At 38.6% G+C, this 15,087-nt stretch overlaps 1 protein-coding gene across 1 annotated transcript in view; it reads left to right on the top strand.

Annotated features, from left to right (window-relative positions):
- The first annotated feature begins 508 nt into the window (after window positions 1–508).
- NDFIP2 (Nedd4 family interacting protein 2) overlaps window positions 509–15,087 on the top strand; it is a 59,486-nt gene continuing 44,907 nt past the window's right edge. The window contains exon 1 of the mRNA XM_081045553.1: window positions 509–923. Coding sequence (XP_080901679.1) covers window positions 609–923 — 315 coding nt within the window. The 5' untranslated portion in view covers window positions 509–608. The remainder of the gene's footprint in view (window positions 924–15,087) is intronic.

Here is a 15,087-nt window from a genome sequence, read left to right as displayed (position 1 = left end):
GAGACAGGCTTACGATGTGGCGCATGAAGTGGTGCTTTACCTTAAACCCTTCCAAATTATTGATGTGTGACCCAAAATAGTCCCGTCTCATGTCATTATTTTCCTGTATCCTTCCAGTAACCCAGCGCTCTAGAGGCCTCTTTCCTTGGGGAGAGATAACTGAAGACTCCTTGTTGGGTTCTTAAATCTTTTATCACCAAGAGGGAAACAAAATTTTTTTTTTTTTTTTTAAAAAGATGTCCCTTACCTCACGAATGATTTTGAACAAGCCTTTTAGAAGTGTCCTAGCGGTGGCTCGCCCTGCACTGTCCCAGGCCGAGTGAGCAGCAGGAGGGAGTGTGGGCAAATGGGTGACCTGCCCCAGGTGCTCTAGGAATGCAGCCCCTCCCTCCGCGACATCTGTTTCCGCGTGGTGACAGTGCCCGGGCCTGTGCCTGCGCGGAAACCTTCCAATAGAAAAGGCCAATCAAAGACGGCGATTCTTGCCTTTTCCATGCCTTTTGCCACCGCCCACACCCGACGGGCTGACAACCTAGACAGCTCCCCTGACTCGTCTCACTTTTCCACCTCCACCCACCCAGCCCAACCACCCCCAGCCCGCGCCGCCGATGGGCCGCCGGGGGACGCAGCGAGCATGCGCGACCCTCCCGAGCATGCTCAGTAGTGCGCGCGGCGCCCCGGAGCCTCCCCGACGCGCGGCGCAGGCGGAGGTCTCCTCGGCGGCGGCGGCAGCGGCAGGAAGTGAAGCGGCGGGGCCGGCTGACCGCGGCACCGACACAGGCGGAAGGGGCCCTGCGGCTACGACATCGTCGACGGGGGCGGCCGAGAGGGCTGAGCGCCTCGGGGACTCGCCGGCTCGGCAGCCGGATCCCGAGCCGGGCAGGATGGATCATCACCAGCCAGCGACCGGCCGCTACCAGGTGGTGAGTTTCTGGTCCCCGCCTCGGCCTCCGCCTCCTGGAGACCCCGACACTGTCTCCCGCCGTGGCCGGGAGCGTCCCTTTCCTCGGATTATTCCCTGTGGGGACGTGCTCGCTGTTTATTGGTTTTTTGGGGGGTTTTTTTTGGCCCTTGTGGCGGGACCCCCGTCCTTCACACGTCCTGGGGAGCCGCCTCGGACTCCGGGAGACGCTTCCATCCCGACCCGTCTCCTCCCACCTCCCGCGCCCTGTACCCCGCCGGAACCCCCCCAACGCACACATTAAAACTGATGTCTGTTTTGTTTATTTTTCACTTTCTCGATCGTTTTCGTATTCCTTGACCCAGTTACTTCTGAGACATTCCAATGGATTGTCTGCTGGGAATGGTGCTCGGTTCACGTACCTTCTGGGAAGGTGATCGCCATCACAAATGGAGTGGGTGGGGGGGGAAGGGGTGTAAGCCTTACGTAGGGTGGGCTGTGGATTTGGCAGGAAGAAAAAAGAAAAAAGGTGGGTTTAAAAATTGTGCCACTGTAGAGACTAGTGGTGATTTCCTGTCTCAGCTCTAGTTAACCTTGTCGTTTTGTCCTTTTCCATTTTTGATAGCATTAAAAGTGACTGTATTCTTTTTTCTATCCCCATATTTTGGGGGTGGGTGTGGGAGTGGGTTGAGCGGGAGAGGAAATAGGAAGTTTTACTAGAAAAATGCTCATCTTGTTAGAAAAATTGTTTTTCGTCAAGTAACGTTTTCCATTTTAACCATATAAACCTTTGTATGTTGAAATGAGTGAAAAGTGTCCCTCTGTATTTCCAGTGTGAATTTTTCTCATCCATTTTTCCCGGTGGTATTAACCCTGGTGGTGTCATTGGGAATTCCTGTTGTACACCGTCTTTAAAAAAATGGACAGCAGTCGTTGACTATTTCGCTGCAGCTAGCTAGGTGGCATGTTATTCTGTGAACTTGGAGATGGTAATTTAGTAAACCTGTTTATTGAGAGGAGAAAAACATGAATATGTAGCGCTGATGGTGCAATTAATAGTGCTGTTTGTGATATTTTACAAATGTGTTTATGTTAGTGGACATTTCACCTTTTAAATCTGTTTACACCCGTGAAACAGCTGTGAACTAAGAATTTATGTTAGTAAGTGCATTTTGACAAATAGGAAGGCTACTGAAAGATAACATCCCAGTGTAGGTCATTTTGCATTTTTCTCAGATAAAAGCTCATGATGCTTCCATTTCATCTGGTTTACATTCTGTAAAACCTCCAAAAGATCCATATTCTGAATTCTGTGAAAATTTATCAGTGTTTTAGGGACAGTTTGGAATATTTTTGCTGCCAGTATGTAAGGCAGTTTTCAAGTTGTCAGTGTATATGGTTTTGGTGGTTTTATTATTATTATTTTATATAAAGGCATTCTTATTTTTGCTGACATTGAAAAAGTGCAGTAGGAAAATACTGAATACTGAATTACCAGTGGGACTTATTTTCTTTTTCCTAATCTTTCTCCTTTCCTGTACTTATTTGTTTCCCTTAATGGCATTAGCTGATTTGAATTCTTTCTCTTTGGAGTTTTGCTTATCAGAATCAGCCATGTTCTCATACATAAGTCACTCCTGAAAGCATTTTTAACTGATGTAGCTCTGCCTTAAAATAATTTATCATATTGCAAATTTGCTTTCAGTAGTTACGACTAGTTAAGACTTGATTTTCTACTTTTAAAAATTCCTAACACCAAAATACTGAAATTTGCTCTCTCAATTTTAAGGTGTTTTTTCTTTTCTTTATAACTCCTTTCAAGTAAGTAGGAAATATAATATTTTATTCCTTTTGTTTTTCAAACTGGAGCTGTGTCCTACATAGACTTTGAATGGGTGGAGGCATTCCTACAGAGCAGAGGGCAAAAATCAGTCCTAAAGATAACTGCTTTAAATAGATAGGACATGCATTTGTTTTCCTTGTAAGGCAAAGTGTTTAAGAATCTTAGTAAAGTTCAAATTTGGATTTTAATTCCTGTTACTACACAGTAATTACATCTGTCTAGTGTAATAACTCTGGGCTTTGTCGCTGATCAATAACTACATCGAGAGCTATGCCCGAGAAGCAGGTGAATTGGTTTCCAGGATACTGTTTAGCTAGGGACCAATCTGCAGCTATGGCTTGTATGATGCACACAGCTGTTGTGTGGCTGCTTTTAGCTCAGTTTTTTTTTTTTGAAAACTCTGGAAAGATTAATAAACTTGAGCAATAAACAATTTCAGTTGTTGAATGTTAAGAGATGAATAAAGAAGGAGACAGGCAAGCATACTTAGGGGTGAAATGGTGTGCGATGCTAATTTATCACTTATTGATAGAGTTTTTAATTTTCCTTATTGGAAAAATAGCAGTGATACCCAGGACCATCAGAATGACTTACTAACCATTAACCAGTGCACAATTTTTATGTTGAAATTGCTTTTCCTGTGGTCTCTTCCCTTCAGATGTTAAGAGGATACAGATTTTGTTAAGTACAGCAGTAAATAACTGGAGAGCTACAAAAAGCCTGTTTGTTACCCATTAATTTTAGAAAAAGCCAGGTATGATATGTAGTTTCATTGTGTTATGGGACATTGTTTTGTTTAATAGGAAATGAGCAATATTGCCAAACTGTGAAGTAGTTGAACTGGTTTGAAGCTGTTAAGTCACATTCTAACTTTGATGTTTTCTATTTTAAAGGATTATGTCCCTGTACCAAGCTGACTACTAAACATTTAAAGGTATTCTGTGTAAAAGTTAAGTTGGCACTGTATATTGTAGCAGTAGTTTCCCAAACTGTATTCCAGAATGGTGATAGTAGTCTTAGAAGATTTATAACATATATTATCATATTAAAACATATTTGCATACTAAAACTATGAGAAATTTGCTGCAAAGATGATGGTTTGGATTTGTTTAACCTAGCTCTTCCTAAATCTTGGTCACAGATTTTTAAAGAAAAATTGAAGGTTATGTTCACATGTCTGAAGTGTTACTTTTTTACAAACATAATAAAGTATCATACTGTGGTATCTGGAGAATTAGAGTTGCCCTTGATAAATCAGCTGGCAAGGAGGTTGACTATTAGTGGTTTAAAAAAATGACGTTTCAAAATCATCTGGGCTTACACTTAGGTTGTGCTGTTTACAATTTGTGAGCCCTCGGCTTACTTACTTAAAATCTTAAAGCCTCAGTTTCCTCATATTAATACTTCATTAGGATTAGTATGAGAATTATATAAGTAGTATATATAAAAGATATAGAGACTGGTACATGAAAATAAATATGAATAATGTAAAGTAAATAAACTATTTTATATATTTCAGTTTTTGCTGGACCTTTGTGTCTCTTATTTAGCAATCTGAATATCAACTACTTTGTTGTTCATGTCAAGAACTGTGAAGTCTTAAGATTTTATTTTACCATATTTATAAGCTAATAAGTTAGTCTATTAATGTTTCATGGTTGTTGGCACAAACCAGGAGACTCCCAGGTCAGAAACAAATGACATTACTACTCACAGCATAGCGCACTGCGTGAGCATTACAATATTTAGGTAGGTTTTCCTTGCATCCAGATCCCATGAGGAAGATGGGTCTACATAGAGGCACTGGTGTGTCACAGCTGAGGAACCCGGGAGCAAGGGTCCAGCACTTTTTTTAGCAAGCAGCAAACATTGTAGTAAACAGCCTACAAGTTACTGCACCCTAGGAGGGGCAGTTCCATGCTGTGGTAACTTTGACCTTCTTTGTTGCCGGTGTGACTTATTACAAGAATCCACTCAGTATCAGGACATGGTAAGCTTTGCAGACTGTCACACTCAACAAGAATGTGCAGGGACACTCAGGCCCAGGGTGGGCGGCCTTAACCAATAGAACCTGTTCTGGTTGAGATAATATTTACGTGCAAAGACTGATTGCAGTTTTTTACCTTACGTTGCTTTCTAGTTACTGTGTTTTTGGCCCAGCTCAATTCCTTTATCTTCACTTGTTTGTTTCCTTTGAATTATCACTATTCTTTATCTGGTTTATATTCTTACCACACCTCTTTTACATCATCAAGGTTGTCCATTGCTTAATCTGGTAGATACTTTTTCGTTCTTGTCTTGCTTTATTTTTGTCACATTGACACTTTGAACATTCTCCTTGAAATTCCTTTCTTATTCCTGATACAAAGAAACTTTCTATTCTTTATTTCTCTGACTTTTCCTTTCTTTGTGAACTTATTTTGTAGGAAGTCCTGAAATGTTGATGCTTTCTATCGCATGGACTATTGTAATAGCCCACTCACTATTTTCTTCCTTCATTTGACCTTCCTGCAGTGTGTCATTTGCACTGCATGAATCATATTTGTAGAATATGTATACATTTGATTTTCATTGTTTTGTTCAAAAATCTTCAGTGACCTCTTAATAAATTCCCTCTTTCCCACATTTAATAAACCTTTCAAATATATAGAAAAGTTGAAGAAAATTGTACAGTTAGCCATCATAAGAAGTAGGATTTACAGTTACCAACAGTTTTTTATATATGTGTTACTGTATATCTGTCAATTCCTCTAATTTTTTGATGCTTTCAAAGTTGCAGAATATAAAAGTGGGGTATCACTGCAAACTGCATGCTTATCATTTAGCCTAGAGTTTAATATTTCTTTATGATTCTTTTTTCCTTAGGGTAAAATTGACATAGTGAAATGAGCAAATCTTACATGGCTTATTGGATGGGTTTTGACAAATGCATACACCTGTATGCATTTGTAACCTAAGCGACTTTCAAAATAACTCAAGTGACTTTCAAAATACAGAGCAGGAATCAGCAAACTAAGTTCCAAGTCCTGGTTTTGTAAATAAAGTTTTATTGTACCACAGCCATAGCCATTTATTTACAGTGGCAGAATTGAATATTTGAGGCAGAGTCCACCAATCCCGAAATATTTGCCATTCTGCCCTGTACAGAAAAAGTTGACTGACTCCTGATACAGAACGTTACTACCACCCTAGAAAGTTCCCTCATGATCCTTCCCTTTCAATTCTTACCTCCAGGTGATCGTCGCTCTGATTTTTTTCACCTTAAATTAGCTTTGCTTATTCTAGAATCATATAATCTGCAAAGCTTCTTTCACTTTGCATAAAGTTCTGGGAATTGATCCATGTTATTGTGTATATCAGTAGCTCACCCCCTTTTATTGCTGAATAGTATTTTGTGTGAATTGTGTAAACTGTGAATGTACTACAGTTTATCCATTGCTCTGTTGATGGACGTTTTGGTTGTTTCCAGTTTTTGGCTATTGTGGATAAAATTGTTACGAATATTCTCATATAATTTTTCTTGGATATATGTTTTCATTTCTCTTAGGTGGAATTACTGGGCAATTGGAAACCACCAGACATTTTCCCAAAGTAGTTGTACCATTTTTCAGTTCCACCAACAGTGTTGCTCTACCACCTTTCAAAATTTTGGTGGTGTCAGTATTTTTAATTTTAGCCATTTTGGTGCGCTTATTGGATTTTTAAAGTACAAATTTCTGTTCTAAACATACAAGTTCCTGGAATTGAGCTTCCCATACCTGTACAGTGCCATATCTTAGGAATCCCCCCTCTTAATTTTTATGCACTAACTGCTAGAGTCCGGCAAGACCTACTTATTATTAGTTCTTCAACCATAATGTATTCTTTCTTCTCTGGCTTTACATGTTTACTTCTCATCTCAAGTTCCGTACCACACCCCTCTGTTTTGTTCGCCTCATAAAATCCTGTTCTTAAATGTAAAAAGTCCTACAAAACTATACTTGGAAGAGGGAGTCAGGCTGAGTTTCTTGCATCGGTCATCAGCATCAAAGCAGAGGAAAAGTTGAGAATCACAATATTGGAGAACTTTTTATACTGAATTTGTTTTTGTGTGTCTTCCTACCTTCTAAACTGGTGCTTTCCCTCAGAGATGCTTCAGGGTTCTGTGAATATCTAGTTATTTCATCTTTAAAAGAGGTTTTAAACTTTCAAAATATTGTAATTGAGGAAATTCACAAATATATTTTATACCAAGTTGCCACACTTTGAAGACTAGTATGTTAATTTATGTTGCCAGTGTAATTTGTTCTTGAATGAACCCCAGATTAAAGTTTCTCCAGCATTTTCTGTGTATGTAGTGATATTTACTGTGTGTCATTGATTTGATTGGTTGAGTGCAGCTCATTCAAAAAAATCATAAAAATGAGTAAACGACTTTAGCCCCCCTGAGTGATCCTGGATCAGATGCTAGCATTGTGTAGGCATGTTTCAGCAGTCATGATCTGGTAATGGCGTAATATTTGTTAGTAACAAGTAAATGCATTGGCATTATGTCATGAAAATACCACACTATAGATAGTTTATATGCTCGTTTTATGTTTTGAGTGCCTCTTGTCAGATTTATACTTAACATAAGGTATGGGAACAGTGTTTCGATATCCGTATTGATTAACTATGAAACAAAGGTGCTATAACTCATTTATTCAATATATAATGAATTATGAAAGTGTCTTTATCTGCCAAATTCTGTTTTAGGTGCTAGTGTACAGGACAGTTAAGTTCTTGTCTCATGGCTTAGACTTTGGTGGAGAGGAGGCAGATAAGTAAACATAATTTCAAATAGTCGGTGGTTTTTAGTAATAGGAAGAAAACTGAGTGGCTAGAACAAGTGGAAGGGGGATGGCTCAGAGTAGAATGGGAGAAAACAAATAAAATTTATGCTGAATTTGATAGAAAAATGGAACTCTCATTTATACCTTTAGTTTTTAATTTTTGTTGCAAGAAAGCAGTCAAGTCCAGCTACATTATTTGTAAGGCCCAATACTAAATGAAACTGTGGAGCCTTTGGCCTGGGGCAGGGAAGCCCGTCTTGTTTTCCTACACACCTGCTACCTCAGCCCACAGCAGACAGACTCCCCCCAAGGATTGCAATCTCCATGCCAGGACTTGCTGGGTACCCGAATTGGTAATAGGCAAGAGACGCTGCTGGTTTGCCAGCAAACGTGTCGTGGTGATGCCACACTGGAATGGGGATGGTCACTGCCATACCCCTTGTCGCAGGGTGAGGATGGGAGGGTTGAGCTGAGCCAGGGGGTTCAGCTGACTGAGAATCCTTCCTAGGTAGACAGGTTGCTTGTGAGCTGAGGCTCCTAGCACGTGCTCTATTTTCCCATTGGAGTTCACTTGTAAAACTCTAAAGATAAAATTATTAAGAATTACAAGATGGTGACCACAGAGCATGGAACCCCAAGGATGGGGTCTTCCTGAGGCAGAGTTCCATGTGACTGTACCGGTCATGTGCTCTTGAAGACGGCCCTGAAGGTAGTGGCACTGCAGGGGTGGTGGTGGTGCTGATCGAGACCAGGGCTCAGCAAACTTTCTCTGGGAAGGGCCGGGTAGTACGTTTCTCAGGTCTTCCCGGCCATGTGGTCTCTGTCACCACTACTTATGTCTGTTGTTGTAGCACGAAAGTATCCCTACTCAGGAAGGAAACAAATTAATGTGGCCATGGTCCTATACAAGTTTATTTGTAGAAGCAGTCGGTGAGCTGGATTCAGCCTGCTGGCTGTTATTTGCCCACCCCGAAGTGGATGGTACAGGAATGTGCCTCATCTAGGCCTGGAGCTTGGGCCTGCTGTACGATACTGCTGACAAATTCATCTTTTATTTCACCCAGTCTTGAAATAAGCCCTTAGGAATGTGATAAAGTTGTTTGGCATCACTTTCTTTTACTTGGTAATCAGCAGGTACCTACCTAGTCTCTCAGTAGAATTGGAGTGGAGATGAATGGATAGTGGAACAGTGTATAAAATTTCCTGTGAGGATGGCAGAGAGTTTCTCATGTCTGGTAGAAACTTCATTCTATTGGAATGGTTACTGCATTGAGCCATTCTTGACCATCTTATTTAAAATCACAGCACCATTCCCTGTTTCCGTTTTTTTCTCTCATAATACTCATCACCAACTTATATTCTAAATATTTTGTGTAATTTCTACCTCTTCCCTTCTCCCCAAGTGTAAGCTTCGTGAGGACAGGGATTTTGTCTGCTTTGCTCACTGCTTTCTCAGTACCTGGCATGTGGTAGGCACTTTGATAATATTTGATAAAAATGAATGAATGGTGCTAGCTCAAGACTAGTTTTGCAGACTCAAAACTTTGCCTATGTTATTTTATTCAAATTTTTACTTTTATGCAGAGAGCCAAAAAAAGTACACATTTTAAGAAAAGAAAAAACTATTAAAATTGTAATACTCAATATATACCAATAACAAAAGATGAATTCAAGTCACGTTTGACTTCTGCAATTACAAGAGGTGCTCAAAGTGGTTGCCATCAGCATCCAGACACTTCTGATTATGGCGAACTACTGCTTGAGCACCGTTGACCAAAGTGTCCACTTGTAGACATTGTTTTGGCACCTCGGTATTTTGTTCATTGCTACTGAGACTTTGGCTCTCTAAGGTAGTTTTTTTTTATTACGTTGCATTCTCTTGCTTAATGTCTCTCTCTATCTCTGTCCCCCCCACCCCATATATATGATTGGCACCCCCTAGAGTTGTTCAGTAAATAAGCTAGGAAGTCATATGCAGTGGCCCTGCTTATTAGTACCTTTAACTGTGGAGTTGTGGGTCCTGCTTTGATTTTCCTCATCTGTTTTATATTGACTGTTTAGTGACTATTTTCTTTTTATTCTTTCCTTAATGTCAGATTTATATTCTGTCTGATTTTATGTGTATTAATATTTTAGAATTTTACATACTATGTATGTAGCCTTGACTTAAGTAAATAACTGGAATGAATACATTCTGCTGATGTTTAGTAAAGGTAAATTTATCCATCATTGTAATTAAGGTTAGCCTACCTACCATGTGATTGTAAATCATCCTGTGTCTGTGTTTTCATGCCATGTTGTTATGGTTTCTTCAAAAGTTTGATCACTTAGCTGGAATTAAGGTGTGGGTAAAATTCTTGTCAAAGACATGCTAAATGCAAGTTGGGAAATGCTGCATTCAGTAGTCTAAGATTTACTACCAGATTATTTCAAGGTGTTGACTGGCTTGCTTTTAAGATTTGTTTGAACATGAACAATTTAATATTTTAAAAGTTTAGGAATGTGCTGTGGTTTAGTTCGTCTATGATGTTTATCCAGAATTACCCATTACATTGTGTGAAGCAATTGTGCCGTTTGGCAGAGGCTTTGAGAATAAGGAAATAAACTGGATTACCTCTTTACTAATTCTGAGGCTCTTAGGACTTGTAGCCTGTTGGATGTCGGAGTGAAGAAATCCATTAGTGACCGTTTTTATAGACTATTCTCACTTCATTTATATCAGCATGAGTTTTTGTGTGATTTTCTTAAAAGGAGAAGGATCTTGAAATAACAGTGGAGACCCTTTTAAGTTTTTGTTTCAGAGGACAGGAGCCCTGCTTACCTTACTCCTGCTTGATTTGTTACTGCACTGCACGTGAGCTGTATTTTGAACTGCAGTACGCTTTGTTATCTTGCCCCACCCCTCTCCAACCACCACGCCAAATCGTCCGTGATCTCTTTTGCCTTCTGACTTTTGAACATATTATTCATCTTCTCTCTTTCCTTCCTCCCTCCGGACTAATTAATGTCTGCTCTTTATTCAGATCTGTGTAGATGTTCTTTTCTCCAGAAAACTTTTCCTCACCCTCTGCCTCCCCATTTCCATTTCCCACCTTTTACTACCAAGTTTTGTGTGTTCTTTTAACACTGTGCACTCATCCCTCTCATAGTCCTTATTCCAAACTCAATGGGAAGTAGGGCTTAGATATGTCTTGCTTATAACAGTATGTAGCACAGTTATGGGCCCATTATGTGCATAGTAAATAGTACTTATTGAAGAAATAAAGGAATGCCTTTTCTGAATAATTTCAGGGGTATGCATGAGATTACTGGTATTATCTTATATTTATAAAGCAAACAGTTTTCCAGAGTTCTGTTACGTAAGAGTAACAATGTATTATTGCCTAGCCTATACAACCTGGATATCCTTGATATCCATAATTAGGGAATATACTTTGCTTTTAGAATAGTGCCAAGGAATCTGTTTAGATGAATTCTGGTATTTTTACTTAATTCATCATCTGCTTAGTGGCTTACATTTGCCAGATAGTGAACCATGGTTAGGTTTTTTGATTCACCTATGGAAAGACAGATAATAAACTGTTTCCAGATGGTGAAAGTAGTAGTCAGTGACTGTTTTCCTCAGCCTTTTCATTTTATAGCAGATTGTCTGAGGTTGAATCTGGTCAAGGTTATGCAGCAAAGCGTGGAAGACAAATTTTGTTACTTGTAAACATATCAACTGAGTTAAAATGTATCAAAGATCCTGGGAAATAGAACTTTCATTGAAGTTAACTTTCTTTTATTCATAGTGGTGCAGACATGGGGAGCATGGATGGTGAGTCACTAGTTACCTAGCTACTAAGTGAACCCAGCTGATTGTCCAAACCCACAACTCAGTGATCCTTAAATGGGCTGAATTCAGCTTGTGGACAAGTTTTTTGTTTTGTTTTTTTTAACCAGCATTTTTTAAAAATCAAAATAATATAGGCATACAGTTTCAAAAGTTAGAATATCAAAAGACAAATAATGAAAAATAACAGTCTCCTTTTCCATCCCCTTTGTCCTCCAAGCCTTTTTCCTCAGAAGAAAATAATCTTTAACTCTTTTAACTGCTTTGTATTTTTAACTCTGTATTTTTAACCGATATGTGGATTCAGCTACCTGTTGATTTATTACTTTTTTTTTACGTGTCCTGCTTTCCCTTGTTAGATCATAACTTTCGTCGTCTGACCTTGAATTCAAATCTTGCTCCTTACTTACAAGCACTAGAACTTCAGGCCAATTACTTAACCTCTCTATGCCATGGCTTCCTCATCTATAAAGTAAGGATAATAGAGGTACCTACCCACCTCATAGAATTATTGGGAGGATTAAATGTATGAAAAGCACCTTATTTTCAGTTAAATCAGAAATTAGTATTTACATTTTATGACTGTAAATATTGTTCACTACTGAATCAGGTAAACGTTTAAAATTTTTCATGGAGTGGCCTAATTTTTAAGTCTTTATTTTTCTCTGTATCTGTTGTTAATTCTTTGCATATCCTCTGGTGGTTTTTCAAAATTTGCTCTTCAGCTGTATTTTTTGCATGGTCAAATGCATTAGATAATTTTTAGTTCCTTTATTTTGTTCTTTGAAGACTCTTCCTGGAGCCCACCATCCTCCTGCCCCTATCTGTACTGTCTGTTATGTAGGCCTGTCATACTGAGTCTTTTTCCTTCATCACTGTTATGTGGGACCCTCTGTATCTTGACTTCTAAGACTTTCTGTTTTTGGTTTACTCGCTTATTTTAGTTGAACATATTTTCCAGTAGGTTTCTAAGAAAAGATGCCTGGAGGTAATAACTAAATAAATAAAGTGATGAATTTGTTGCCATCAAATTCATAATCCCTTTTGAGCACTTTAACATTTGTAGGTCTGTGGTGAGAACCCCTTTTTCATTCCTGACATTAGGCATTTGCTTTCTTTTCTTTTTTCCTTGAATAGTCTGGCTGCGATTTTTGTTAATTTTGTTGATCTTTTTAAAGAAACAGCTTTTGGCTTTGTTAAATGTCTCTGTGTTCTCTTTTACTGATTTCTGCTTTTACCTCATTATTTACTGTTTCCTTCCTTTTTTTAAGGTTTACTTTTTATTCTCTAATTTCTAATGGTGGAAATGTTGGTCATTGATTTTAGACTTTTTTTTTCCCCTAATGTAACCATTTTCCTTTAATATAAGCATCCATCTATCAGTGTTTTTGCTACGTCCTGCAAATTGTGACATGTTGCATTTCATTATTTAGTATAGATGCTTTCCATTTTCTCTTGTGATTTCTCCTTTGAACCATACATTATTTAGAAGTGTGTTAAATTTCTATTTATTTGGGATTTTCTTAATCTTTTTTTTTTAATTTCAAATTTAGTAATTTTGTAGTAAGAGAATGCACTCACTGTAATCTCACTTCTTTTATAATAGCTGCTTTCAAATCCTTGTTTGGTGACTATATGTCTGACTCATACTGGAATTGGCGTCTCTTGATTGCCTTTTCTGTAGAGAATAATACATATTCACTAGTATTTTGTATTTCTAGTAATGTTGGATATTTTCCTGGATATTATGAAGGTTTTGCTGTGGTCCTCTGGAGAACATAGATATTCTTTTTTAGAGGCAGTCACTTGAGCTTTAGATTTGTAAGCCTTAAAATATAGAAAGAAATTGAGATAATTAACTATTGTAAGCACTGTCTCACACTGTTCAGTGGTGCAAATCTACGCTTAATTTCTTAGGCCTTTACTAATGTGTTTTGGGTCAGTCCTATACATGAATGGTTCGAGGGCAGTGATTTCCCCTCACTTTCTGCTCTGCCTGGGCTCCATTCCATGCTTACTCTGGCTCGAAATAGCAGTTTCTATTGGGGTTTCAACAGCCTGAGCCCCAGTGCCTCTCCACAACTATGGTTCTCTGCCTCAGAGAAAAGCTGCAAAAAGAAGAAAGGAAGGGGGGGAGGGGACTCTCATTTGTGCAGGTTGCTTCTCCATGTTTTAACTTTCCTTCCTGGTTTTCTGTAGTTCAGAATGCTCAGATAGTTGTTTTGTTTGTATTTTGTTCCAAGTTTATAGTTGCTGTCAGTGGGAGGGTTGGACTATAGAGGCCTACACTGTCATACTGGAATTTGAGTCAGCTGTAGCTTTTTGAGTTTTTTGTGTTTCTACTTCCTGCATTAACTTTCCTCCTAATATTTTTGTTTTGTTTTTCTTTCACGTTGGAGGTTTTTTTAAATATGGGTGTTCCTTCTCTGCCTATTTATAGTCTGTGAGTTGTGCTTGTGTATTTTTGACTTGTTGATTGGTGGACGTCAGTGTTGTATCATCTTCTGGTGAGCCAATCTTTTCATTCTGGGCCTCACAAATGTCAGTGCCTGCAGCTTAGTTAGGAAGCTATGGCAGTAGCTCAGGTAAGGAATAATGGTGGCTTGGGTTAGAGTAGAAGAATTGAAGAGAAGTAGATGGGTAGATTCAAAGATGTGTATGTAGTAGCAGAGTGTCCTCAAATCAGCGTTACAAGAATTTCTATAGGTAATCTTGTGGCGTGGTAGATTACTACCTGTAAATTTTTATTGGAGGCATCTTGAAATAGAAAGAGCCTGGATTTAGTGACATTAAAACCTGAATTTGAATCTTTCTTTGCCCCAACTAGTGTGACAGTTCAATTATTTGAAATTTGTTCCATCCTACTCACCTTAGAGGATTGTTATAAGGACTAAAGTAGATTATATGTAGTATATATAGTGCTTAAAAAAAACTAACATTTATTGGGCATTTACTACGTCAGACATTATTCGGAGTATATACAGGTGTTCATTTTTGTAATCTTTACAAAAACCATATGAGAAAATAGACCCCACTTTATAGATGATAAAATTGAGGCTCAGGCAAGTCACAGAGTTAGTAAGTGCTGGAGCCCAGGTTTGAATCTAGAAAAGTGTATTCCAGCGCCTGTGTGCTCCACTTACCCAGTATCCTTTTTATTCTTAGCCCATTGATGGTGATTGAGTAGGCTCAGATATTCCATTTCCCCGAAAATAAGACCTAGCTGGATAATCAGGTCTAATGCGTCTTTTGGAGCAAAAATTAATATAAGACCCGATCTTATATGATAGTAAAATAAGACCGGTCTTATATTAATTTTTGCTCCAAAAGACGCATTAGAGCTGATTGTCCGGCTAGGTCTTATTTTCGGGGAAACGCAGTACCTGGACTAGTAGTTTGTTATTTCATTTATCTGTACATAATATGATCTTATATAGTGCTTTTCATTGAACTTGTAAAAAGCAAAGTTACTGTATAATAAAATACTTTCAAGTCTGTCTTTATCAGTGTTTTAGTTAATGCTAACAAAAAGTTTCTCTTTAAAGCAAAATGTAAAGTAAAAATTTTAGATTACTAGGGTTTTTTAACCCCCTCCAAAACTATTTGGTGAATTTGTTTTAGTCTGCGCTGACAGTTGGAATTTGAGTACCGCAGAGAACAACCTACTCACAGCTTCTCTGGATACTACTTTTACCCTGTT

This window comes from Rhinolophus hipposideros, assembly GCF_964194185.1.
Source record: "Rhinolophus hipposideros genome assembly, chromosome: 4".
NCBI classification, from domain to species: domain Eukaryota; kingdom Metazoa; phylum Chordata; class Mammalia; order Chiroptera; family Rhinolophidae; genus Rhinolophus; species Rhinolophus hipposideros.
This window is presented reverse-complemented; position numbering and strand designations above follow the sequence as displayed.